This window comes from Helianthus annuus, chromosome 2, assembly GCF_002127325.2.
Source record: "Helianthus annuus cultivar XRQ/B chromosome 2, HanXRQr2.0-SUNRISE, whole genome shotgun sequence".
NCBI classification, from domain to species: Eukaryota; Viridiplantae; Streptophyta; class Magnoliopsida; order Asterales; family Asteraceae; genus Helianthus; species Helianthus annuus.
This window is the reverse complement of record NC_035434.2, coordinates 162,897,486-162,921,857: the sequence shown is the minus strand read 5'-3', so window position 1 is coordinate 162,921,857 and position 24,372 is coordinate 162,897,486. Positions and strand designations below refer to the sequence as shown.

The 24,372-nt window shown below is 33.9% G+C and overlaps 3 protein-coding genes across 3 annotated transcripts; 1 reads left to right on the top strand and 2 right to left on the bottom strand.

Moving 5' to 3' along the window:
* The first annotated feature begins 679 nt into the window (after positions 1-679).
* On the top strand, positions 680-6,561 carry LOC110926509. The gene is made up of 12 exons (XM_022170283.2): positions 680-908; positions 2,965-3,021; positions 3,144-3,230; positions 3,324-3,422; positions 3,949-4,044; positions 4,131-4,196; positions 4,783-4,873; positions 5,094-5,161; positions 5,250-5,315; positions 5,403-5,453; positions 5,582-5,646; positions 6,263-6,561. Exons 1-12 carry the CDS (start codon positions 720-722, stop codon positions 6,318-6,320), a joined length of 993 nt encoding a protein of 330 aa, XP_022025975.1. The 5' UTR covers positions 680-719; the 3' UTR covers positions 6,321-6,561.
* A 7,851-nt stretch (positions 6,562-14,412) lies between these two features.
* LOC110926517 lies at positions 14,413-19,169 on the bottom strand. Its single transcript, XM_022170303.2, has 5 exons — positions 19,033-19,169; positions 18,000-18,938; positions 17,151-17,427; positions 15,344-15,421; positions 14,413-14,562 (listed from the first exon to the last, which is right to left on the bottom strand). Exons 2-5 carry the CDS (start codon positions 18,251-18,253, stop codon positions 14,512-14,514), a joined length of 660 nt encoding a protein of 219 aa, XP_022025995.1. The 5' UTR covers positions 18,254-18,938; positions 19,033-19,169; the 3' UTR covers positions 14,413-14,511.
* A 2,478-nt stretch (positions 19,170-21,647) lies between these two features.
* LOC110926526 lies at positions 21,648-23,473 on the bottom strand. Its single transcript, XM_022170313.2, has 2 exons — positions 22,609-23,473; positions 21,648-21,930 (listed from the first exon to the last, which is right to left on the bottom strand). The coding sequence occupies exons 1-2, from the start codon at positions 23,272-23,274 to the stop codon at positions 21,823-21,825; spliced, it is 774 nt and encodes a 257-aa protein (XP_022026005.1). The 5' UTR covers positions 23,275-23,473; the 3' UTR covers positions 21,648-21,822.
* Positions 23,474-24,372: the final 899 nt, after the last annotated feature.

The window sequence follows — 24,372 nt, the reverse complement described above, 5'->3', positions numbered from 1 at the left end:
ATAAAGGATCAAAGTTGAAAGTAAAAAAAGTTATGAGAATATATTACAAAAGATAAAAAGTTTTGGGTTAAAAGTAAAAAAACAAATAGTTTTGGGTTAAAAGTAATTTATGAAATACTTTTGGGTGAAAAGTTAAAAAAATAAATGTTTTTTGGAAAACCCCCAAAACCAACGTTACGACAACCATATGCATAACCATTTTTTCTTTGAAACCCCCCCAAAGCACACCCCACGTTGCGGCGGGGCGTAAAACAGTGTGTCAAATAGTACTAATGTCACACAACCGTCATCGACCACCAACATTGACTCGACTTGGAATATGCGTGTTGCGACGAACCTGGCAAACATGGAAAAATAGAGGGAAAAACGTTAAACCACACATGCACGTTGCGTTATATTAACTCAAAAAATTTAGAAATATACGTAAAACGAAAATTTACGAAAGGTGAAAAGTATAAGTGACAAAAGTTGCGAAGTTAAATTGAAAATAATGAAAAGTTTTGTGTTAAAGTTAAAAAACAAATTATGTAGGGTTAAAATTGAAAAAGGTAAAAAACTTTTGGTTAAAAGTAAGAATTCAACTTTTATTTTTTAGAAAACTCCCATAATGTACAAATTGCTATGCACAAAAAACTTGCAAACTTATATATGGAATAATTACACCTATAAATTATTAAAAGAAAATATCCATCAAAGTGTGAGCGAGAGAATTGGGGAAGATGAAGACTCTAGCAGCACCTCTACGATGCTCAATTCCATCAATAACCTCACGTATTCGATTCTTCATCAACAATAATAATGGCCGAATCACCACCACTTGCACAACCAATCGCCACCTCCTTTCTCTCTCCAAATCCTCCTCCACCAATCGCCGCCCCATGGCTTCATCCACTCAATCTCCTTCACAGGTACCTCTTCATACACTTCTTAACTAGCCTTTTAATTTCCTTTTCTCGCTCATTTAGATCATTAATTTGACTTCCACATGATTAATTCAACTACCTATATAACTAAATCTCATACTGTGTGATAGATACGTATGTTATACTATAGCTCTCGTTTGTTTCTACAGGAATAAATGTGTTCGCCAACTGTTCATGAACACTAACTGAAGTAGATTTTCTCTTCGTGCTAGTTCATTTAGGAAATCTAACTAGATATTCTGTTCGTGTTAATTCATTAAGGAAATGAATGTGTTCCTTTTCTTTTGTGTTTGTTGGTCCAGTACAGTCGCTTTACTATAAAAAATACGACTGTTAAATTATTTAACAGTTTATATTAAATTTTGAACACAAACAAATTAACACAATCAGGCGTTAATGAACAAACACAAACAAGTATATATATTAAATTTTGAATAAAAGACGGTGGTCCTCGAGAAGACAACGTTGACTATGTAGGTGGCATGGTTGTAAAACAAGGTTTCCAAGGCCGAGTACTCCCCGAGTAGTCGCTACAAGGAAGGTTGCCGAGACGACTTTCTTCAACTCCGACTAATTACTCGGAATCGATCAAATGCGGTCAACATCGGCCAAAATCGGATCTAGTAGGTCAACTCGTGCCGAGTTTGACTTAAAATAAAATAAAATAAAACATAATTTATATGCCTATCATATTAAAGAATGAATATCAATTTCACGTATTTTGTTATAAATCTTAGTAAATTTATGTTATTTGACATATATTTAATTTCCGAAAACTAATTTCTTTATAATTTGGCATGTCCGAGTACTCCCCATGTACTCTCCGCCTAGGCCGAGTACTCTCAACTCCCTGGTCGACCGACTAGGGAGCGCCTAGCGACTTTTGCAACCATGGTAGGTGGCGATGAGAAACTTCTCAAGGCTGAAATTTGAGAATGTTGTGAACCCTAAATTGTTACAAGGCATGTAATGTATATAAGAAGAATCCCATATTAGTTAAGAAAACTATGAAACCCAAATGAATGGACCTCCTTTTACCACGTGTTACACTTTTTGCAGACGTGTTACGTGTAACCCCCCAGAGACAGCCACATGTTACGTGTAACAGCTTTTGCAGACTTTCAACGTTTTCTGAAAAAAACAAAAAGTGTAACACGACCAATTTCAACTTTGTAACTCACATGGATTTTCTTTCTATCCCCCCCCCCCCCCCTATATATATTATATGTTGTTGGTGGGAATTTTGATGTATTTAAATAAGATATAAAAATTAAAAACTCTGATGAACTATCAAACACAAACGAACACGTTACTGAACGCTCACGAATATAAAGAATTAACGCGGTCTCTATTTATGTTCGTTCATTTAGCTAAAAGAACGAATTTTTTTGTTCGTGTGCGTTCATTTATTAAACAAATGAACACAAATGAACTTCCCACCGAACAATTCATGAGCTGTTCGCTGAACGTTCAGTTCGTTTGCAGCCCTGTAGCCCTGTAACTGAATATATAAGGCTCTAATAGAAAGTTGTTTCAGTTTTAATCTCCTTTAGCTAAGTTTGTGGATATGATTAAGAAGTGCACCTTTTATACCTAAATACAAGGTTGGAGAACTCGCTAGTCGCTAGCGGGTCGGTGAGGTAGGGACTAGCGACTACTCGGGATTACTCGGGATTAATCGGATCGGATTTTTTATGTATAACTTTAAGTTTTTATACATATATACATATATTTTTATATGTAATTTTTTTAAGTGGACAAGTTTTGACCGGAATCTGGGAGGTTTTGGCCGGAATATGTGTTTTTTTCCGATTTTTTCCTATTTTTTCCGATTTTTTTTGTTTTTTCCCGATTTTTTCCGATTTTTCCCGACCGACTAGTCGCGATTAGGGCCGACTAGGCCGACTAGCGATTTTTTTACTGACTAGCTGAAAATTACTCAGTTGATGGGCGACTAGCGACTAGTCAGCGATTAATCGCCGACTAGTCGCGATTTTTGCAACCATGCCTAAATATGATTGTATATGTTCGCTTTTAATAGAGTGCTTCATTTGAGGATGCTGCTACTGATGTGTTTCAAATCATTAAAGATCATCAGGTACTCCTATGACACAATGTACCGCGTGTACGAGTTTTGTTTGTATCAATTCATTGAAATACATACAAATACGTATGTCTGCGTGTTTGAAATAATGACATGTGTTCTATTTGTTACTGTAGGAGAAGGCTGCTAGACTGCCGCCCGTCGAAGAAGTCAAAACTATCCTTCATTACGGCGTTCGTGGCATTCTTTCCACTTTTTCTCAGGTTGTTTACAGTTTCCGTTATTAGTCATAAACGTCGCATAACTTATAGAATAGGGTCTTTTGCATACTTATGACATTTGAGTTCACTTTGCAGAAGTATGATGGTTACCCGTCAGGATCAATGGTTGACTTTGCATGCGACGCCTCCGGATCTCCCATATTAGCAGTCAGCAGTTTGGCAGTTCATACCAAGGTTTTCAAGCACGAGTTTGTATCGTCATATAAACGTTTAACCAAGAGATGTTATCTTATAGAGTAAAATGCGATTTCGTCCTTCAGGTTTGGCCGGTTTTGCGACTTTCGTCCAAAGGTTTGTTTATCTCCATCCGGATCCAAAAGGTTTGAAATCTTGCCATTTTCATCCGGCTCGTTAACTCCATCCATTTTTCTCAGTTAAGTCAGGGGTGTTTTCGTTTTTTATGTTAACTTAAAGGGCAGTTTGGTCCTTTTCACTTTGTGTACAAGCATTTAGCATAATGTATAGATATTCAAAATACCCTTACTAAATAAAAAAGACGAAAATACCCCTAACTTAACGGAGAAAAATGGAGGGAATTAACGATCCGGATGAAAATGGCATGATTTCAAACCTTTTGGATCCAGATGCGAAAAAACAAACTTTTTAGACGAAAGTCGCAAAACTGGCCAAACCTCAGGGACGAAAAGCGCACTTTACTCTATCTTATAAGATACTTCAGCTTAATATTCTCCCTTTATAGGACCTTCTTGCTAATTCTAAATGCTCATTGCTTCTGGCAAAAGACCCGGAGGATAGAACCGATTTGGTCATAACTGTACATGGTGATGCGGTCCCTGTAAGCAAGCTTAGTTTTTGTTATATTTTCTTTGACTCACATATTATAATGGTCAATGATTCATGTGTTTTGATCATTTTCAAAAGGTTCCTATGGAGGATAGAGATGCTATACGTACTGCATATTTGGCTAGACATCCTGAGGCATTCTGGGTAAAATATTTAATAATTTGATGGCGGTTATAACCCATTTACTTGTAACGGGGTTGATTCTCTTTATGTTTTATCTCTAGAAGACCTGTAAAATATTAAAAGAGTAAATTGTCATTTTCGTCCCTGAGGCTTGGTCACTTTTGCGACTTTCATCCAAAGGTTTGCTTTTCCGCATCTGGGTCCTCGTAGTTTTAAAATCTTGACATTTTCGTCTCAGAGGTTTGGCAATTTATTGCAACTTGAGGTTTGGCCCTTGAGGGACGAAAATGAGAAGATTTTAAAACCACGAGGACCCAGATGCTAAAAAAACAAACCTTTGGATGAAAGTTGCAAAAATGGCCAAACCTCATGGACGAAAATGACAATTTACACAAGGAATGATAAATGGCAAAGTTATCTTACCGAGTTGAAACATAATGTTTTTTTTTTTTTAATTTTTTATATTTGTTTGTAGTTGGTTGATTACGAACATGTATCTTTATAATGATGCAATTCTTTAAAAGAAAAACACTACGGTTTATAATTTATTATTTAATTATTTCTATGTGACATTTATAATGATGCCAAAGGGTTGGTTATGGTGAAGGTTGACTTTGGTGACTTCCAATTTCTTCGCATTGAGCCAAAGGTTGTGCGATTCGTCTCTGGTGTTGCTACTGCTTTGTTAGGGTCAGGAGGTTGGTCTATTTAAAATTCACCGTTCATTTTTTTTCATATCAATAGGGATATGTTTCATCTGAGAGTGTGTGTTTTGCAGCAACTTATCGTCAACGAGCAAACGAGCTGTTTCTAATTGCTAAACGTTAAATGTTTCCAATTTTTTGCCCTAGTTTCTAATTAAAACAATTTATGATTTTTATATACTTACTCTTGAATTGTCATTTTTTTTCTCGTTAGAGTTCACGAAGGAGGAGTTTGCAGCAGCAAAGGTGGATCCGATCTATCAATTCTCCAAGCCTGTAACGGTATGACTCCACTATTGATGTCTTAATTTTCTTTATTTTTTATACTAGTTTCATTTGCGTTTAATTAACGTATTATGTAACACTGTAGTCTCACATGAATAAAGACCACCAAGAAGATACAAAACTCATGGTTCAAGGCTCCACGTCAGTTCCGGTAAGGCATTATCTTGACTTTCCGTCTTTACTAAAAGGAAAACCGAAGTGTATCTTATTACCGTCGTTTGCTTTTACTGTTTTACAGGTGGACTTTGCATATATGGTGGATCTTGATAGCCTTGGGTTCAATGTAAAGGTGATGTTGATTATTTTCGTTCACATGGAATTCAGTCAAGTAGTCAATTTAAACTTAAGAAAAAATCACGTGAGTTCGGTAGATGCTAATTGTGATTCTTAACGTTTTCGTTTACGTTTTTATTTCAGGCTGGCTATCAAGGGACAAACTTTAAGCTTCGGATTCCGTTCCCTAAGCGCGCAGAAAATAGAAAGTGAGTAAAGGGGGCCAGATGGGCGGGTCGGGTAACATGTTGCCAATGGGTTTTTTCCGCTCTAAAACTTGTAAATAATTAACAAACTTGATATGATTATAACAATATAATAAAAATTACTAACCTAAATCTTTGGAAACGGTTCAAGAGGTTGTTTCCTTTAAAAATATAAGAGTTAATTACTGTTTTCGTCCCTGTGGTTTGTCAAAAATCACTATTTCAGTCCATTAGTTTAAAAATTGCGATTTCAGTCCCTGTGGTTTCACTTTCGTAATCATTTCAGTCCACCTCGTAACCATTTCAGTCCCTGTACTTAACAGAATAATGGATTGAAATGGTTACGAAAGTGAAACCACAGGGACTGAAATCGCAATTTTTAAACTAATGGACTGAAATAGTGATTTTTGACAAACCACACGGACGAAAACAGTAATTAACTCAAAATATAAAATTTGAACAACTTCTAACCAGTTATTCCTTTTCACTGTATGTCTAAATTTTTTAATCTGGTCCATTAAGATCAAACACAAAACGGGTCGAAATTGTCACCGCTAAAATTGAGTCTCAAAATTTGTTCTGACATGTGGCGTTTCATGTTGTTATCCAACTTTTGTAGGGACGTGAAGACACTTATAGTTGAAATGCTTCAAGCTGCCAAGTCTCGAGTTAATTAACGAGTTTCGACTAGAAGACACGTTTCTTAAACCATATGCGTCAAGTTAAACGTTAATCCACTAATACATCATGTTCATTTGTCACTTGCAATGTTCATCTTATGATCTCGTTTGATATGATTATGGGTCCATAGATGCATGAATATAGGACCTATAATGTACATATTACAGAAAATGATTCAAAATCGTTGGTGTCTTTTATTATCGTGTCAATTAAGATCCGTGTCATCCTTTTTAGATTTGTCCTCTGGGAAATAAAAGGTGTATATTTAGTTAAATTTGGTTGTTTGCTAACCTTTACCTGAATGTATAGCTGTCGGTTTGGGTTTTGTTTTATCTCAAATAGGCAAGTGAAACAGGCCAAACGGGCTGAAAATCAAGCGTTGATCCGACCTGGCCTGGGTGGTGATATAAAATGTTTTTTTTAACCCAGACCGTATGACAAGACTTGTTGTGTAACGGGCTGGCTCGGATTTATTATAAGCATCTTTAATGAACTGATTCGATAGTGGTTGTGAAAGTTGCAGGATCATAGGAAGGATCAGAAACTGTCTTTTCTTGGAATATGTGAATGCGTACGAGCTAATGAATGCGATTGTGAATGTGTAACAGACGAGTAGAGAAATTGCACTTGAAAAACATTTATGTTGCTGTCGTACACCTTTGAGCCTGTCTACTCCCTTTAATAAAAAATAAATAAATAATTAAACGAATGGAAAATTTTGTCATTGACTTTACAGATTAGAAAATGTAATCTTATCACTTTGATATACAAATTCTAGTGAAAATGTTTGGAAATGGGTTTGGAATGATGGATTTCACATTACACAACGTTCACAGCACAAGAAGACAAGAAAAAACAATTCGGGCGATCCAAGGTTTAGGTCGCTGGATCAACGTTGGATTGGCTTGTGAGCTATTTCCTTGTTTTTAGTGTTGTGTTTATAAATTAAGGCATTTCTCAATCATTTTCACTACCCCTTTCACCTTAAACACTCTCATATACATATCTAATAGTTATTTCTCTAATTCCCTTGATATTAGGAACGGGAAACTTTGTACCGAATACCGGTACCATACCAGTATTGACCGGACATATACAGTACGGTATTCAGTATTGAATTTAACTCAGTTTTGGTATGGGTACGGTACCAAATACTGGTACCATACCAGTATTAACTGAACATATACATTACATCTTATCTTGAGATTAGTGAAACGAAAAAATGTGATCACTATCTTGATATATGGAGACGTTGTAGATTAGTGCTACAACTTCCAATCTTTCCATTCTTGTGTTATAATTGTTTAGTGAACACTACCATTAAATTAATGAGAAGTTGTGGTTACGATTATTACATCTTATCTTGAGATTAGTCAAACGAAGAATGTGATCACTATCTTAATATAAGGAGACGTATAAGATGATCACTACCTTTGTCTAGTGAAACGCTTAGTGTATCAATGATCTCTTCCTTTAAAGAGAAACTAGTAAAGCACTTCTCGATAGGAGAATCTAAGAGAGAAAATAGAATGGATTAATTAAAATCTTACTTAACCTCTATAATATAATACTTTTATTAATTTATAGGTTAATGAATTATTAAACGGTCATTGTTTATACATCATACCATCCAATATGATATAATTTGACAATATTTAAAGCAAAAAAGAAATGAAATTCTATTTGAAAATAATAATTAACATAGAAAATAGAGAAAAATGCAATTTACGTCCCTGTGGTATATCTCAAACATCAACTTGAGCCCCTAAAAATAAATTTTTGCATTTTGAGCCCCTGTGGTATTAATTTCATAACAGTATGAGTCCCTGCCGTCAGTCTTCCGTCAGTTTGACCGTTTGCCAGTTGTGAAAAGTCCATAATACCCCCCACCCTTTAATATCTACACTTAAAGCAGACCAGTTTCATGATCATCATCAACAGTCGCTCCCAACTCCCAATATCATCATCATCAACAGCTCTCCTCTCCCAACTCCCCAGATCATCATCATCATCTTCATCGAAGAGATCAACTTCATCTTCATTGAACAGATCAGTTCATCTTCATCATCTTCATCGAACATCGAACGGATCATCTTCATCTTCATCGAACAGATCAGGTTCATCTTCATCCTCATATTGGTCATTCGATGTGTTTATGTGTTTATATTGTGAAAAAACAGAGGGTTGATTCTGGGTTTGATTTTGGGTTGATTTTGGGTTGATTTTGGGTTACATTCGATGAAAAACAGAGGGTAAAAAACAGATTTTGGGTTTGATTTTGGGTTGATTTTGGTTTGATTCTGGGTTTGATTTTGGGTTTGATTTTGAATGTGTTTATATTGTGAAAAAACAGAGGGTTGATTCTGGGTTGATTTTGGGTCACATTCGATGAAAAACAGAGGGTGAAAAACAAAGGGTGAAAAACAGATTTTGGGTTTGATTTTGGGTTGATTCTGGGTTTGAATGTTGGGTTTGATTTTGAATGTGTTTATATTGTAGAAAACAGAGGGTGAAAAACATAGGGTTGATTTTCGGTGAAAAACAGAGGGTTTGATTCGATGATTTGGGTTCCTCATATTAAGAACTGATCGGATCAGTTTCGGATTGAATGTGTTCCTTATTTTGATTTTTGTTTTTTGTTTGATTCGATGATAACAGTTATTTGGGTATTTTGGTTTTGATTTGATGATTTGAATGTGTTATTTGGGGGTTTGAATGTGTTTTTGTTTTGATTCTTGTGGGTTTTGATTCTTGTGGGTTTAGGGTATCCTCATCTGAATGTGTTTTGGTTTTTGATGCTGGTTTGAATGTTTTTGTTGTATCGAATCAGTTTCGGATTGAATGTGTTCCTCGTTTGAATGTGTTTTGGTTTTGATGCTGGTTTGAATGTTTTTGTTGTATCGGATCAGTTTCGGATTGAATGTGTTCCTCGTTTGAATGTGTTCCTCGTTTGAATGTGTTTTGGTTTTGATTCTGGTTTGAATGTTTTTGTTGTATCAGATTAGTTTTGGATTGAATGTGTTCCTCATTTGAATGTGTTTTGTTGTACAGAATGGCTGCGGACGTAAAGATACTATGCAAAACAGCAACTACGAAGGCGAGAACACTTGACAACCTCCTAGAAGATGGCGCGGTGCACATAAGGAAGTGATTGATATGAATGAATACAACCCCAGTGGCAGATACATAATTAGCGAGCTCTGGAATTTCATATCTACTACTTGGGTTATATTCATTCATATGAATGAATATAACCCCAGTGGCAGATATGTAATTAGCGAGCTCTGGAATTACATATCTACCACTTGGGTTATATTCATTCATATGAATGAATATAACCCCAGTGGCAGATATGTAATTAGCGAGCTCTGGAATTTCATATCTGCCACTGGGGTTATATTCATTCATATCTGCTACATTCCGAAGTGCACCCGTCAGTAAAGATCCACAATTGCTTGTGGATCTTTGACGTTTTGTCTCTGTATTGTATGTTTCGGTCTTTTGTTATCGAGTCTGTACGTTACGGTCTTTTGTTGTCGAGAATTTTATTATGAATGAATATAACCCAATTGCTTGTGGATCTTTGATATATATAGGATACATTTAATTATTATATTGCATTTATTTAAAAAGAGTTAATTATTAGATTGCATTTTTTTTAAAAATAAAAGAGTTAATTTAATTTGAATTATTAGATTTCTTAAGAAAAAAGCAAAAAATGAATTTAGGGGCTCAGGTTGATATTTAACTCATACCATAGGGACGCAAAGTGTTATTAATATATGTCAAAAGACGGTCTTACCCCTGCCTCAAACAGTCAAACTGACGGCAGGGACTCAAAGTGTTATGAATTTATAAGGTCAGGGGCTCAAACATCCAAAAATTTAATTTAGGGGCTCAGGTTGATGTTTAGGACATACCACAGGGACGCAAATTGCATTTTTCTCTAGAAAATATACAAAAGTGGTTCAATGTACTTAGTATACCTTTAATGCTTTATTCAAAGTACCAAACCTTTTCGTTCCTCTCAATAAACAATTTTTATGTAAATATGATTTTTATACTATCCTTAAAACTTCCCCTGTAAACTACCCCACTTTCCAACAAAATACAAACCGTTTGTCAAAATCTTCCTTCTTAATATGTCCCATTTTTAATACATCTCCAATTTAAGTTATCCAAACTTGTTTAGACTCACTTTACATATATACGCACCTACACGTTTTCAACTATGTTTGATACCTCAAATTATTTTAGACAACGAACTCCCTTGCAAATTTACCTTGTCGTTCTCCAAAGTTTCGTACTTTTCAAACCGTTTCAAAATTTCCAAGTCTCAATTTTGCCAAAACTTTTTCAAATCTTCCTCTTGAATAAATTTTGGGACGAAATTTTCTAAAGGAGGGGAGACTGTAACGCCCTGCGTTTTCATACTTTCCATATTTAGAAACCATTGCTTGAAATTCTATTTTTTTGGAAATCTTGTATTCCTTGTAATCGTATTTCGTTGTATCGTTGTAAAATCCGAGACTATGACCCTAATGAAATGAATCTTTTATGCATCGTTTATACATGTTTATACATTAATACGTGCACTCGTTTGATACATGGTTCGTAATTCGTATAAACGTAAGCTTAACTCGTAAACAATGATCATGTATTCGTAATCCTTAAATCTTCATACATTTAAACACTTAGTTATTCGATTATAAGATTAAGTTGTATGTTTTTTTTCACTTGATCATACCAAACTATAAACCATACATAGTTGTTACATTTCATGTGTTATACACACCTATGTTTCCATGGGTTTTCCCTGAAAAACCAGAGCCTGGAATGTTGCCAAAATGGCTCCAAAGTGGACTGATTTTTCTGTTCTTATTTCAAACTTTGATAAACTTGTTTAAACTTGAGGAAACTCATCTCAAACCTATGTCCTTATGCTTATAACCACTTCTATGGTTAGTTAGGCTTAAAAACAAAGTTGAGACATTCAAAATCAGAGGTATAAACCTCACAAACTTTCTGTTTTGTTTAAGGGTTTTAACCCACAAGTGATGCTCAAGTTCAAGACTTGATGATTGTGTGATTTAGGATTAGCTTGGGCTAACCTACTTAAATATCCGCACATTGCTTGATGTTTTCTCATAGATTAGTTGTTCATATTCTATTGTTTCTTGTAAGTTCATGACCCTCCTTGTTGTTCATAACAACAAGTGTAGTGGTGAACAATAGAGGTACCTAAATGGAAGCTTTGTTCTTCCTACCTCATGTATCAATTTCATGATACTTAGAGGTGCCTAAATGAAGACTTTAATCTTCTACCTCATGCTTGACCTATATAACTATATGAACATTATATAATACTATTATATTATCCAAATAATCGAACATTTGATGATGAATTAGTGTTCATATGTCAAGGTACTAGGTTATATCATCTTAAACCTTGATAAGTTGTCACGATTCTAATGGAACCTTGTTCCATGAAAACATTTAAACTCCTTGGAGTTTCCTAGTGTCAAGAACAAGTATCATATGTGCTAGATGACTATTTTCATATGCTTACTTTCATGTCCTTAAGCTTCGAATCCCTAAACCATATGTAAACCCCTCTTAAACTCCAAATCGAACATACTCAACACTCTAATCTCAACAACTCCGTCACATTGGATAATCGGAAAGCATATGCAACTTTGTGAGTATACTCGAATTCCCCTCTTTACGTTTACCACTTTTTGGGGTGTAACATGTTTACTTACCAAAACTTACACATGAACATTTTGCTTAAATGCATAAACATTCCTATAACATGCTTGTATACGTGATTGCTTGATACTTTAAACTTGGGTTAATTACATCTTGTGTTAGACTTATCATTAACTTCGTACGAGCCTATCCATGACATATATAGCGCTATAGGATTAACGCACCGCCCGTAGACTTGTGGTTATGTCATGAGCATATTACGTTTCATCATTGGTTTGATATGTTAGACACATGCCGAATTTAAGGTTTATCTTGTATCACTTGCTTGCTATGAGGAATTGTTTAATCATCTTTTTATGCTATGTACCTATCAAAATTGTATACTCGCCATTTCTAATCTGTAAATAATTAACACACCTGATATGATATAAAAAAATTACCAACCTAAATCTTTGGAAACGGTTCAAGAAGTTTTTTTTTACTTTAAAAATATAAAATTTGAACAACTTCTAACCAGTTATTCCTTTTCACTCTATGTCTAAATTTTTTAATCTAGTCCGTTAAGATCAAACACAAAACGGGTCGACATTGTCACCGCTAAAATTGAGTCTCAAAATTTGTTCTGACATGTGGCGTTTCATGTTGTTATCCAACTTTTGTAGGGACGTGAAGACACTTATAGTTGAAATGCTTCAAGCTGCCAAGTCTCGAGTCAATTAACGAGTTTCGACTAGAAGACACGTTTCTTAAACCATATGCATCAAGTTAAACGTTAATCCACTAATACATCATGTTCATTTGTCACTTGCAATGTTCATCTTATGATCTGGTTTGAGATGATTATGGGTCCATAGATGCATGAATATAGGACCTATGATGTACATATTACAAAATGATTCAAAATCGTTGGTGTCTTTTATTATCGTGTCAACTAAGATCCGTGTCATCCTTTTTAGACTTGTCTTGTTGGAAATAAAAGGTGTCTATTTAGTTAAATTTGGTTGTTTGCTAACCTTTACCTGTATGTATAGCTGTCGGTTTGGGTTTTGTTTTATCTCAAATAGGCAAGTGAAACAGGCCAAACGGGCTGAAAATCATGCGTTGATCCAACCTGGCCTGGGCGGTGATAGAAAATGTTTTTTTTAACCCAGACCGTTTGACAAAACTTGTTGTGTAACGGGCTGGCTCGGATTCATTATAAGCATCTTTAATGAACTGATTCGATAGTGGTTATGAAAGTTGCAGGATCATAGGAAGGATCAGAAGCTGTCTTTTCTGGGAATATGTGAATGCGTACGAGCTAATGAATGCGATTTTGAATGTGTAACAGACGAGTAAAGAAATTGAATTCAATAAACATTTATGTTGCTTTCGTACACCTTTGAGCCTGTCTACTCCATTTAATAAAAAATAAGTAAATAACTATACGAATGGAAAATTTTGTCATTGACTTTACAGATTAGAAAAGGTAATCATATCACTTTAATATACAAATTCTAGTGAAAATGTATGGAAATGGGTTTGGAATGATGGATTTCACATTACACAACGTTCACAACACAAGAAGACAAGAAAAAACAATTCGGGCGATCCAAGGTTTAGGTCGCTGGATCAACGTTGGATTGGCTTGTGAGCTATTTCCTTGTTTTTAGTGTTGTGTTTATAAATTGAGGCATTTCTCAATCATTTTCACTACCCCTTTTACCTTAAACACTCTCATATACATATCTAATAGTTATTTCTCTAATTCCTTTGATATAAGGAACGGGAAACTTCGTATCGAATACCGGTACCATACCAGTATTGACCAGACATATACAGTACGGTATTCAGTATTGAACTTAACTCAGTTTTGGTATGGGTACGGTACCAAATACTGACCAGTATTGACTGAACATATACATTACATCTTATCTTATGTTGAGATTAGTGAAACGAAAAATGTGATCACTATCTTGATATTGGGAGACGTTGTAGATTAGTGCTACAACTTCCAATCTTTCCATTCTTGTGTTATAATTGTTTGGTGAACACTACCATTAAATTAATGAGAAGTTGTGGTTACGATTATTACATCTTATCTTGAGATTAGTCAAACGAAGATTGTGATCACTATCTTGATATAAGGAGATGTATAAGATGATTTGTCTAGTGAAACGCTTAGTGTACCAGTGATCTCTTCCTTTAAAGAGAAACTAGTAAAGCACTTCTCGATTGGAGAATTTAGGAGAGAAGATAGAATGGATTAATTAAAAATCTTACTATTCCCCCCCCCCCCCCTACTTAACCTCTATAATATAATACTTTTATTAATTTATAGGTTAATGAATTATTAAAGAGTCATTGTTTATACATCATACCATATATAATTTGACAATATTTAAAGCAAAAAAGAAATGAAATTCCATTTGAAATTAATAATTAACATAGAAAATATACAAAAGTGGTTCAAAAAGCATGACAAGATTATACAGAACATCAATCTGAATCACTCTCCATGCTTCCCATGGCCTTCAATCCTGTTGGTCTCTGCATTCAATTCACAATTAAATCATAAATTATATTTATAAAAAAAAATTTCTTGATTCAAGTACAAGTGAATTCGATCCCACCAACATCAACTCGGACTTAAGCCAATGATAATACAAGTTGAGCTGACTCAAGCTAACAGGCAGCGGCGGATATACCTTAGAACAAGGGGTAGCTAACGCTCCGGCAGTAGCGTAATTCTTTTTAATTTGACGTTTTTTTAATTTTGCTACTCATATATATATATGTGTGTGTGTGTGTGTGTTGAGAATCATGTGCATTAATCCAGAAGTGTGAGAAGTGTATTATAACACTATATAACAAATATAACACTATAGTTTGTATGATAGCATTTCTATGATAGATGTATAGTGTTATATATTGTTACATAGTGTCATATAGTGTAACATAGTGTTAGTGTTATATGGTGTTACATAGTGTTATACGGTGTTTATATGGTGTTATATAGTGTTATATATAGTGTTATAATACAATTCTCACACTTCTGAATTAATGTACACTATCACTACCCTATATATATATTTGAAATCATTGCTCCTATAATTATTTTCTAGATCTGTCACTACAAAGAGGTCAAATTCGAGATGCAAGACACGAGTTATTTGCACCCAACCCTAGGAATAAGCTCTTTCGACAACGTTTGGCCCTTGACTTTGATGGATTACTAGCCAAAATTTTAAAGTTGCTTATTCAAACGGGATAAATTAAAAAGATTAGTCCTTAAGTCCAGTTGAAAATAAAGTTAAATCAGAGAAAATACCTTCTTGGTGTTCTTCTTTTCTCTGACTTCATATCTCTCTTGACACATATCGGACAACCATGCCCCTGGACTCACCAACTGCTCCATCAACCCATGACAATAATAATGGGACAAATTAGTAAAATTACAAAGGATGTAGACATATCAAATTAAAAAAGAAAACCCGGAATATTCTTTTTCCACAAATGGCCAAAATTCCCGACAATTATTAACTACCAACTTGTATCACTTGCAACAAAAGTTTCAATTTATGCTTAGTTGGAAATTTAACAATAATCACGAAGATAATCATTTTTAATTATATTTATATGCATCTCCGTCTCAGACAAAAAATTGCATCAAAATATCTTAAATTATACAAGACTTGAAAGCTTTTGGTGAAAAGTGGATATACAAAAAAAAAAAAAATTTAATGCTCAGAAAAAGAAAACATTTTACCTATAAATAAAAGAAGTAAAAATTGGATAGAGTTTTTTTTTTTTTTTTTTTTTTCTAAAATTAACTTATAAATTTATACTATTGTCATGATTTTGCATTGTTAGATTTATAGATTTAATTAGAAAGTAAGATCCTTTTCCAAAAATGATAATAATTCACACAATAAAATATTCGAAAGTAGCTTGTACCGATTAACAGTTGTAATTTGTGACCAAACATAAACAAATCATGGGGACAAATTTACAAAAAAGGAGATAATGTACCGGAATTGGTCAAACAAAAGCTTCCAAAATCGACGCTAAAGAATATATAAACTATTTATATGAAAGAATATTTTTCCACAAAGAGTTAAAATTTCACATAATTGCGGTCTAACTTGTACCACTTGCATTAAAATAGTAATTTGTGCTAATTTTGTCATATGCCCAAAGATTTTTATAAAACTCAAGGAAAAATATCAAAGATAAATCGTTGATAAAAAAATCATGTGACATAATATACTTTACCTTCGTCACAAATATCTTGAATGTAAAAAAATGATCCATTTTTTTATTAAATAAAGCATATAGCAAAAATCAAGTGGTAAAACTTGTGTTTAATGCTTATAAATATTTACAAAAAATCTATTTTAATATTTTTCTCAAAAAATAAACCCAATTTCACTAATTTTAGGGTAAAAGCTTTTTCAAAAACAGGCTAAAAATCATGTGACATTATATACTTTACCTATCGTCACAAACATCTTGAATGTACAAAATTGATCCATTTTTTTAAATAAAACACACAGCAAAAATCACGTGGCAAAACTTATATTTAACACTTATAAATATGAAGAAAAAAACAATATTTTCATAATTTTCTCATAAAGTAAAACCCATCTTCAGGGTAAAATCTTCTTCAAAAGATCAACAAAATATACATTAATCACTTGTACTTTTTTTTTTTTGTTATTTTTAAATTTAGACATGCAAACGATGCATTATACATTTATACTTGTAAAAAAAGATAAAAACTAAACAAAAAAAATTAAGAAAATAAACCTATTCGAAAAGTAAAATCTTTTTCTTTTCAACAAAATATGTAGAAAAAAAATCACCATAAGAATGCATTAATCACTCGTACATCTTTCATCAAAAGTTGTACCTTTTTTTATACTTGTAAAACACATACTTAAAAATAAGCTATAAGTTAATTCAAACATTTAAAAAGAGCTTATTAAATGATAGAAAATAAGCTATAAATTAATTTAAAATGTAAAAATAAGCCAAAAAATAAAAGTCAGGCCAAACACCCCCTTGAAGTGAGATTAGTGCGTGTTATATGCATATGCATGAACAAATATAAATTGATACATAAATTGATTACTTACAAGTATAGTTCTTTGGATCATCTTAGCCCTCTTCTTAGGCCTATGGGAAGGCTTACAACCTTTCATTGCCATAAAATCTTCTTCTTTCTCCTTACTTGTTAATGTTATATACAATTTTGGCCACACATGCTTACTTTTCCCGCCACTTTCTTCCACCACAAGCCCTCCGCCACCTCCGGCCACCGTACACCCTTTCGCCGTATAAAATCTATCCTCTTTCTCCGATGAGGCTTTCCGGTTACTTTCCGATCTTGAATTCGTCGCTAACTCAGCGTTCCTGCAACATATTTGTGAAATTAAGCATTAAAAGTGTGAATCTTGATCCAAATTCGCGTCTAATTTCGATTCATTTCACCCAATTTTGCCGATTTTGGGGATTTGTTTTTCAATTTTTGTAGGGTTTTGTGTTTCAATCGTGATGATGTATCAAATTCGCATCTGATCTTCATGAAATCGGTTTCAAATTTCCGGTTTCTAGCGTCTAAAACGTCATATCCAAGTCCAATTTAAAGAAATTTAATGTAACTTTCTACAATTATTATGAAATTTTGTCGGAATTTACGGTTTTTTTTTGTAGCTTAGTCAAATTAAGGCAAAATTTCCATGAAATTAATTAGTTACAATTTACGGTTTTTTTGTACAATTTTATGACAGTTTGTCGGAATTTAGGGTTTTTTTTTTTTTTTTTTTTTTTTTTTTTTTTTTTGTAGCTCAAGTAAATTAGGGCAAATTTTCATCAAATTCACGTCTAATTTCATGAAATTTTCTGTAATTTCATACAATCTTATGAAATTTTGTCAGAATTTAGGGTTTGTTGAGGTGCAATTAAATCAGGGTTAATTGTTTTACCTTGTGACACGAGCAGAAGGTAGAGTAACAGAAGGTTCTCTGCTATCATTATCAGAACTAAAAGTAACAAAATGAGAGTTAACTTTCCGGCGAACTCTCCGGCGGCCTGAAGCCGCAACCGACGGTCCCGTTGGATCATCGGAGTCGTTAACTCTCACACATCTGAGTCTCTTTTTATTCCCCCATTTTAAAAACAAATCTGTTGTACTCTCTGTTTGTTGTTTACACACGCCTCTTTTGTCTATTTTCTCCATTGATTGAAGCAGAGGGTTTGAAAAAAGGTCAAATTAAGAGGAATTTGAGGTTTCTGGTGGAATTTGTGAGAAATTATGGAGAAATTGTGGTGTAGATGAACGTAAACCTGCTTAAAATTTTAAGATAAAGTCCAAATTAAGAGGAATCTGAGCTATCTGTTTGAATTTGTGAGAAATTATGGAGAAATTGTGGTGGAGATGAACATAAACCTAAGATATAGTTCAAATTAAGAGGAATTTGAGGTTTATATTAGAAATTTGCTCAGGAAAAACAGAGATCTGGTTGATATTGTGAGAAATTGTGATGTAGATGAACATAAACCTACCGAAATTGTTGAAAAAAAGTTCTAATTCAGAGGAATTTGAGGTTTAGGTTAGAAATTTGTTGACGAAAATAGAGATCTGGTTGAAATTGTGGTCCAGATGAACGTAACCATGCTCAAAATTTTAAAATAAAGTTCGAATTCAGAGGAATTTTGAGCTTTAGGTTAGAAATTCATCGACAAAAAACAGAGATCTGGATGAAATTGTGAGAAACTGAGAAGAAATTATGCTCTAGATGAACATAAACCTGCTCAAACTCAGAGGAATTTGAGCTTTAGGTTAGAAATTGTTGACAAAAAACAGAGATCTGGTTGAAATTGTGAGAAATTGTGAACAAATTAAGCTCTAGAAGAACATAAACCTGCAAAATTAGCAACAAAATTAGTCAAAACCATGACAGATCTGATTAATTAGAAGAAAACTTGCATAATTTGAAACAAATTTGCAACTGTTACCTTCAAAATTCACATAAGCTGAAGTGATCTGTTCAAGTAGTGTTGATGGATGATGAATTTGGGTGATTAATTTGTGAAGAAGAAGAAGAATAAGAAATGAAATTGTTTGGTTACTCTGTTCTTGTTTGCTATTTATATATGGTGTGGTCTGTTTTGAGATAAGTTTAGAGGAGTGGTGGCCGTTGGATATGAATCAACGGTGGATGATGATTTGGAGGTCTATGGTTTGAAATAAAGTAGATCCATTGTATCATATCTTTCCACTTTTCTGTTTGGGCTTTTTTTGTTTGGATATTAAGCTACTTAAAGCCCACAAAGCGATATTCTAAGCCTAGTAATATTTACTTAGTGTCTTAGTGGATCTATGAGCCCAATCGGAACAACTTTCCCGTTTTAGAGAAAAACATGTTTGAGCCCACCAAACGAGTTCATAACCCAACCCTGCCTAGGTGTGTAAACAAGCCCAGAGGTTCGAGAGCTACTTGTTATCTGCTCGGTTAAAAGCTCGAACGACCGGAGCTATAATGAGGCTGAGCTCGAGCTTGTAATAGAGCTCGTTTAGTTATCGAGCCCGAGCTTGAGCCTGAAATACAATGCTCGTTTAGGCTCGCGAGCCTAAACGGGCCCAAACAAAATTTTACTTTTTGTATATATAATATAATAATAATAATGATAATAATAACATTGGCAAGTCGAGCTCAAGCCGAGCTTTGGCTTGTTTAATCGATATTAAAGTGAGCTCGAGCCGAGCTTTTAGCTTGTTTGAGGTTGTTCTCAAAATAGCTCCAGCCGAGTTCGAGCTTTGGGTTTAATTCACGAGCTGAGCTTGAGCTCAAATAAGCAGGCTCGAACCGATCCGAGCTCAAGCTCGAGCTTTATAAAAACATGACGAGTAGTCGGGCTCGGGCTCAGCCCGACTCGTTTACACCCCTAAGTCTGCCCACAAAAAATGGTCTGGGGCAAACTGGGTTGGGCCTTACCTAGCCTGACGGTTTACAAGTAGTTTATGATTTCATCCAGTTTACGATTTCACATTAACAACCCGGTTTGATCCCGAACCGTTTCAACGAGCTGTAAAAAAACGGTTTGGCAGGGAACCCAACCCAAACCGATTATAGTGGGTTTGGATTTTCAACCCATAAATTGATTTCTAAACCAAAGCGATTTGGACCAAACAACTTTGAGCCCACAATGAAGAAAATCGATCTGGTTCATAAACTGAACCAGGTAGCCTAAAAAAACCGATTTGTACATCACTATGCATAAATAAATTAACCCTTTTTGGTCATATACAGTTGGAGAGAAAAAAAATTGGTTGGAAAATCGTTAACAGATCACATTTAAAGCAATAGTTATGAATATGGTTGTTATATGATGATCAAAACTCAAGGGGCCATTGCATTTTGATGTAATAAACTCAAATTTGCAAACTAACATGTATGACACTCATTTGTTAAAAACATAAATTGACGGTTCATACATTATTCCTCCCGTCGGTACATTCATATCCATCGATAATGAATTGGGTCGAGTGAACATTCAATAATCGTGTCATATCATCATTACAACTCTGGGTCTCGACTTTAAGAAAACAAGCTACTATATTTAGTCCGATGTTGAGCAGATTAATAGAACTTCACTTTATAGTATGGAAGTACCAATCTATTACATAAAGAGTATTTTTAGAAAACAATGTAAATAATTTTTAGAAAACAATGTAAATATATTGGATTTTTTTTTTTTTTTGCCAATCATTCGGGCTCTGTTACATCTTACTTTTTATTTTTTAAATATGTAATAATATGTAATGCAACCTGTTTTCTACTAGACAACCGGGTTCTATTACCATATTATAACGATTAGCGAATTTTTTATAACTCCTTGTTTTAGTTAAAAAAGTTTTATTATAAAAAAAACCTAAATGAGTAACAAAATTGAAAAAACATCAAATTTTTCCAAAATTTACACTACCATCGGAGCTTAAGAGGCAAAGGGGGTTACCCCTTGTTATACTCTATATCCGCCCCCGAATAAAATGGCCGTTTGTACGAGTGTGGGTTACGATTCTACTTCAGGAATTTTGGAGAAATAAGTTACGATTCTGCTTTAGCTTAAAGCCACGAAAATCAACATGCCTTGAGAAGGCTGATCTTATGTTTGTGTTTTTTTTCGAGCTTTATACGACTAGCAATCAATGTATAAAGATTAAAGATATTATCTTTCATTTCATCGCTAAAGAGTTTATTTTCTCATAATCTTTATCATTAGACATTCGACACTAAGGTTAATGAAGTACGTTAAACTAAGCTTCAACTCGTAGGTACTACCTATGTTCTTTTGAATCTCTTAACTCTTAAGACATTTAGATCTTCATTTCCAATACAAATTAGTTTTGTAAAAAAAAACGAAAAAAATAAAATAAATAAACATATAGGATTTGAAACATCATATGAAAAAACCAGTTGTAGAAGTTTTGAAATAGAGTTTTGTTACTAGTGAAAATAAGGTTATTATAGCCTGATAGGTTATCATATATAATAACCGGGATTAGTTTAGTTGTCAAATAGGCCCTTTTTGAGAGAATAGAGTCTGGTCGCTTTTCTAACTAAAATTCGTTAATATATTGGAGTGATTCATCTCATCATCGAGAAATTAAACAATACAAGTACATGTACACATATAATTTACTATATAAGATTTCACAAACATTACTTCTTTAAAATACATACATATATATATATATATATATATATATATATATATCAAGATATTAGGATACCAAGTTGGTCTCTAGAGACTTTCATAGTGTCCACCATGAGTGATTTGAGCATTGACTAAAGGAACCCCTCTCACTGCTGACATTGCTTCATTTGCTTTTTGCACCACTTGATTTATCCTCTGGCCAAACAAGCATCTTAAAGTCAAAATACATAGATCCAAGTTGATCAAGGATATTTAAAAAATTATGCATCTTTTTGGGTCCGAGGACAGCGCCCCCGAGAGCAGGATCCAAGTTGATCAACGATATTTAAAAAATATGCATCACACGCCTCTCTGATTATCCGTGTTTACAAAATTCCCCAACATTAGGTTGGTGGGTCGTATAGATGAACCCGAACACGGCCCACATATTTATTCATGCCAAAGATATCAACGCTAACACATACACACCTGCTATTGTCTAACCCAAACACGATCCTTCTAACTTTATTTAAAGAAGTCATACAAGCTGACGGGTTCTAGTCAAGTTTTAAAGGGGTTAACCAGGTTAAAGTTGTAATAAATTGGTTAAATCGCTTTTCAGTTGACCTTAACAAAAAACAAATTTTTAATCTTTAATAATTTCAAGCATATTGGTGGGTTGATGATCTTTTTAATTAAAAAAGGTTCAAACAGTCAACTTTAACACGATCCATTTAATTAAACGTGTTATGCCGTTCAACTTAATCGTAACATGTACATTTAAACATGTTAGAAAATATTTTTTTACCATAAAAAATATACTGACAGTGACATGTATGTATACCGGTAAGAAAAGTTCCAAAACAAAAAAAAAAAAAAAAAAAGTGACCAAACCTTGTTATCTGGGTAATTCTGAAATTTAAGCTTCTTTTTTTGTTTGTGCCTTTTGCCATTGACATACATGATGATACAAATGGTAGCAGCAGTCATGCCAAGAGAACAAAAGCCACCAATCCCATTTAAACCCCACTTCCAAAGGTTCATTAATCTTTCATTACTTTCTTTCCAAATAACCACTTCTTTCTTGATCATGTTTGGTGAACAATTATCTTTCTTTTCCTCGTACTGAAATGGGCCCGTTTCAGTACGAGACAGTTCAAATTCTTGAGAATTCGGGGAACCCATTTTCATTTCGACGTACTTGTTTTCTTTCTTTGAGAAAACTTGAAAGATCTGATCTTGATTTAACTCGGGATCAGGCTTAGGTTCAGACTCAGGCTCAAGCAGATGCTCAAGTGAAGTATCTTTACGCCCCGTGATCAAAATTGGGAGTTTGATGATTTCTTTGACCTCTTCTTTGTCATCAAATTGCTTTTCAAGTACGGGTTCATCTTCGGCGTAATCTTGGGACGCGTGTGAGGCGTCGAAGTAATTTTGTTTGTAAACTTTTGTGGGACTCTTGACATATTTTCTTGAGAAGATCTTCTCATCTCCATCATCATGGACTTCAAGAAGCCCATCATAAGGAACACTCACCCACCCTTCATCTTCAAGATCCATCTTTTTTGCATCAATGATAAAGTTTTCTTGGATTCAACAAGATTCTAAACAAAAAGTAGAAAGATTGATGAATTGGTTGAATTAGTGAAGATGGTTTAGTTTAGTAGGGAACATTTACTTGGATCATAGCAACCTCAAATGGGTCCTATAGCTATTGGATTGAAAAATTGAAATGTTGAATTCAAGCATAAGTCACTTCTACATATATATGATGAATTGATGATGGTGTGGATGATACATAGCATTGGGACATTATTATCTTCTTTCATAACTTGACAAATTTGTGGTGGTCCATGGGACCTACATGATGTGAATCTAATTCATTTCAAAATGGTTTAATATTCTATCTTTTGATATTTTATTGGAAATGTTCTAAGTATGGTTATTTTACAGTTCTTTGTCAGCATCATCTTTTAATGGGTATTTAGTGTCACTTTGGATACCTAAAATGCAAGTTTGGGTGATTAGAAACCTAGCTTTAAAATCTATATTCACTCCCATAGGCCCATTGGTAAATTCCAAGTTATGCAACATTAGGCATAGCAAAACGCATGGTCAATTTAGTTAAACTTTTTAAAAATATTAACTTTGTTCGGGTTAAAACAGGTTGATCAGACCTAAAAAGGTATCAAATATCTAAAAATAACATATTGTAGTAGTTGTAACTAAAATAAATAAATTTTTGGTTGAGTGGTAGCATATGACAAGAAAAAATAACAACGATGTTATTGTTTTTCTACTTCTGTTTACGCTTATTATGACTCGTTCTATTCTTCTTCTTTTTTAAGTTATGTCCTATTAAACGTGTTTTAGATAACAACGTAACCTAAAGCGGCTCACGGTTTTATATTGTATGTACAAACCAGCCTCAATTCAAATTTCCATATCAAAATTTCTGGAATTAGTATATTCACACATATTTTAGTGTAGGTGTAAATGAGAGTGATTGGGCTTGATAAAACTTATTGGATATTTATAGATGGAGTTAATTGTCCGGATGGTCCCTGTGGTTTCACGTTTTTTTATGTTTAGTCCCCACCTTTTAAAAATAACATGTATGCTCCCAATGGTTTGTCATTTTGTTACTCGGATAGTCCC

Excerpts from the sequence above, each read along its gene's own strand:
- LOC110926509 (XM_022170283.2), top strand. The coding sequence starts at position 720 with ATGAAGACTCTAGCAGCACCTCTACGATGCTCAATTCCATCAATAACC. Across the intron at positions 4,874-5,093 it reads TGCTTTGTTAGGGTCAGGAG|AGTTCACGAAGGAGGAGTTT; the intron begins GTTGGTCTATTT and ends TTTTCTCGTTAG. Across the intron at positions 5,647-6,262 it reads AAGCGCGCAGAAAATAGAAA|GGACGTGAAGACACTTATAG; the intron begins GTGAGTAAAGGG and ends CAACTTTTGTAG.
- LOC110926517 (XM_022170303.2), bottom strand. The coding sequence starts at position 18,253 with ATGGAGAAAATAGACAAAAGAGGCGTGTGTAAACAACAAACAGAGAGT. Across the intron at positions 17,428-17,999 it reads CCTTCTGCTCGTGTCACAAG|GAACGCTGAGTTAGCGACGA; the intron begins GTAAAACAATTA and ends AATATGTTGCAG. Across the intron at positions 15,422-17,150 it reads TGATCCAAAGAACTATACTT|TTGGTGAGTCCAGGGGCATG; the intron begins GTAAGTAATCAA and ends TTGATGGAGCAG.
- LOC110926526 (XM_022170313.2), bottom strand. The coding sequence starts at position 23,274 with ATGGATCTTGAAGATGAAGGGTGGGTGAGTGTTCCTTATGATGGGCTT. Across the intron at positions 21,931-22,608 it reads AGAATTACCCAGATAACAAG|AGGATAAATCAAGTGGTGCA; the intron begins GTTTGGTCACTT and ends TTGTTTGGCCAG.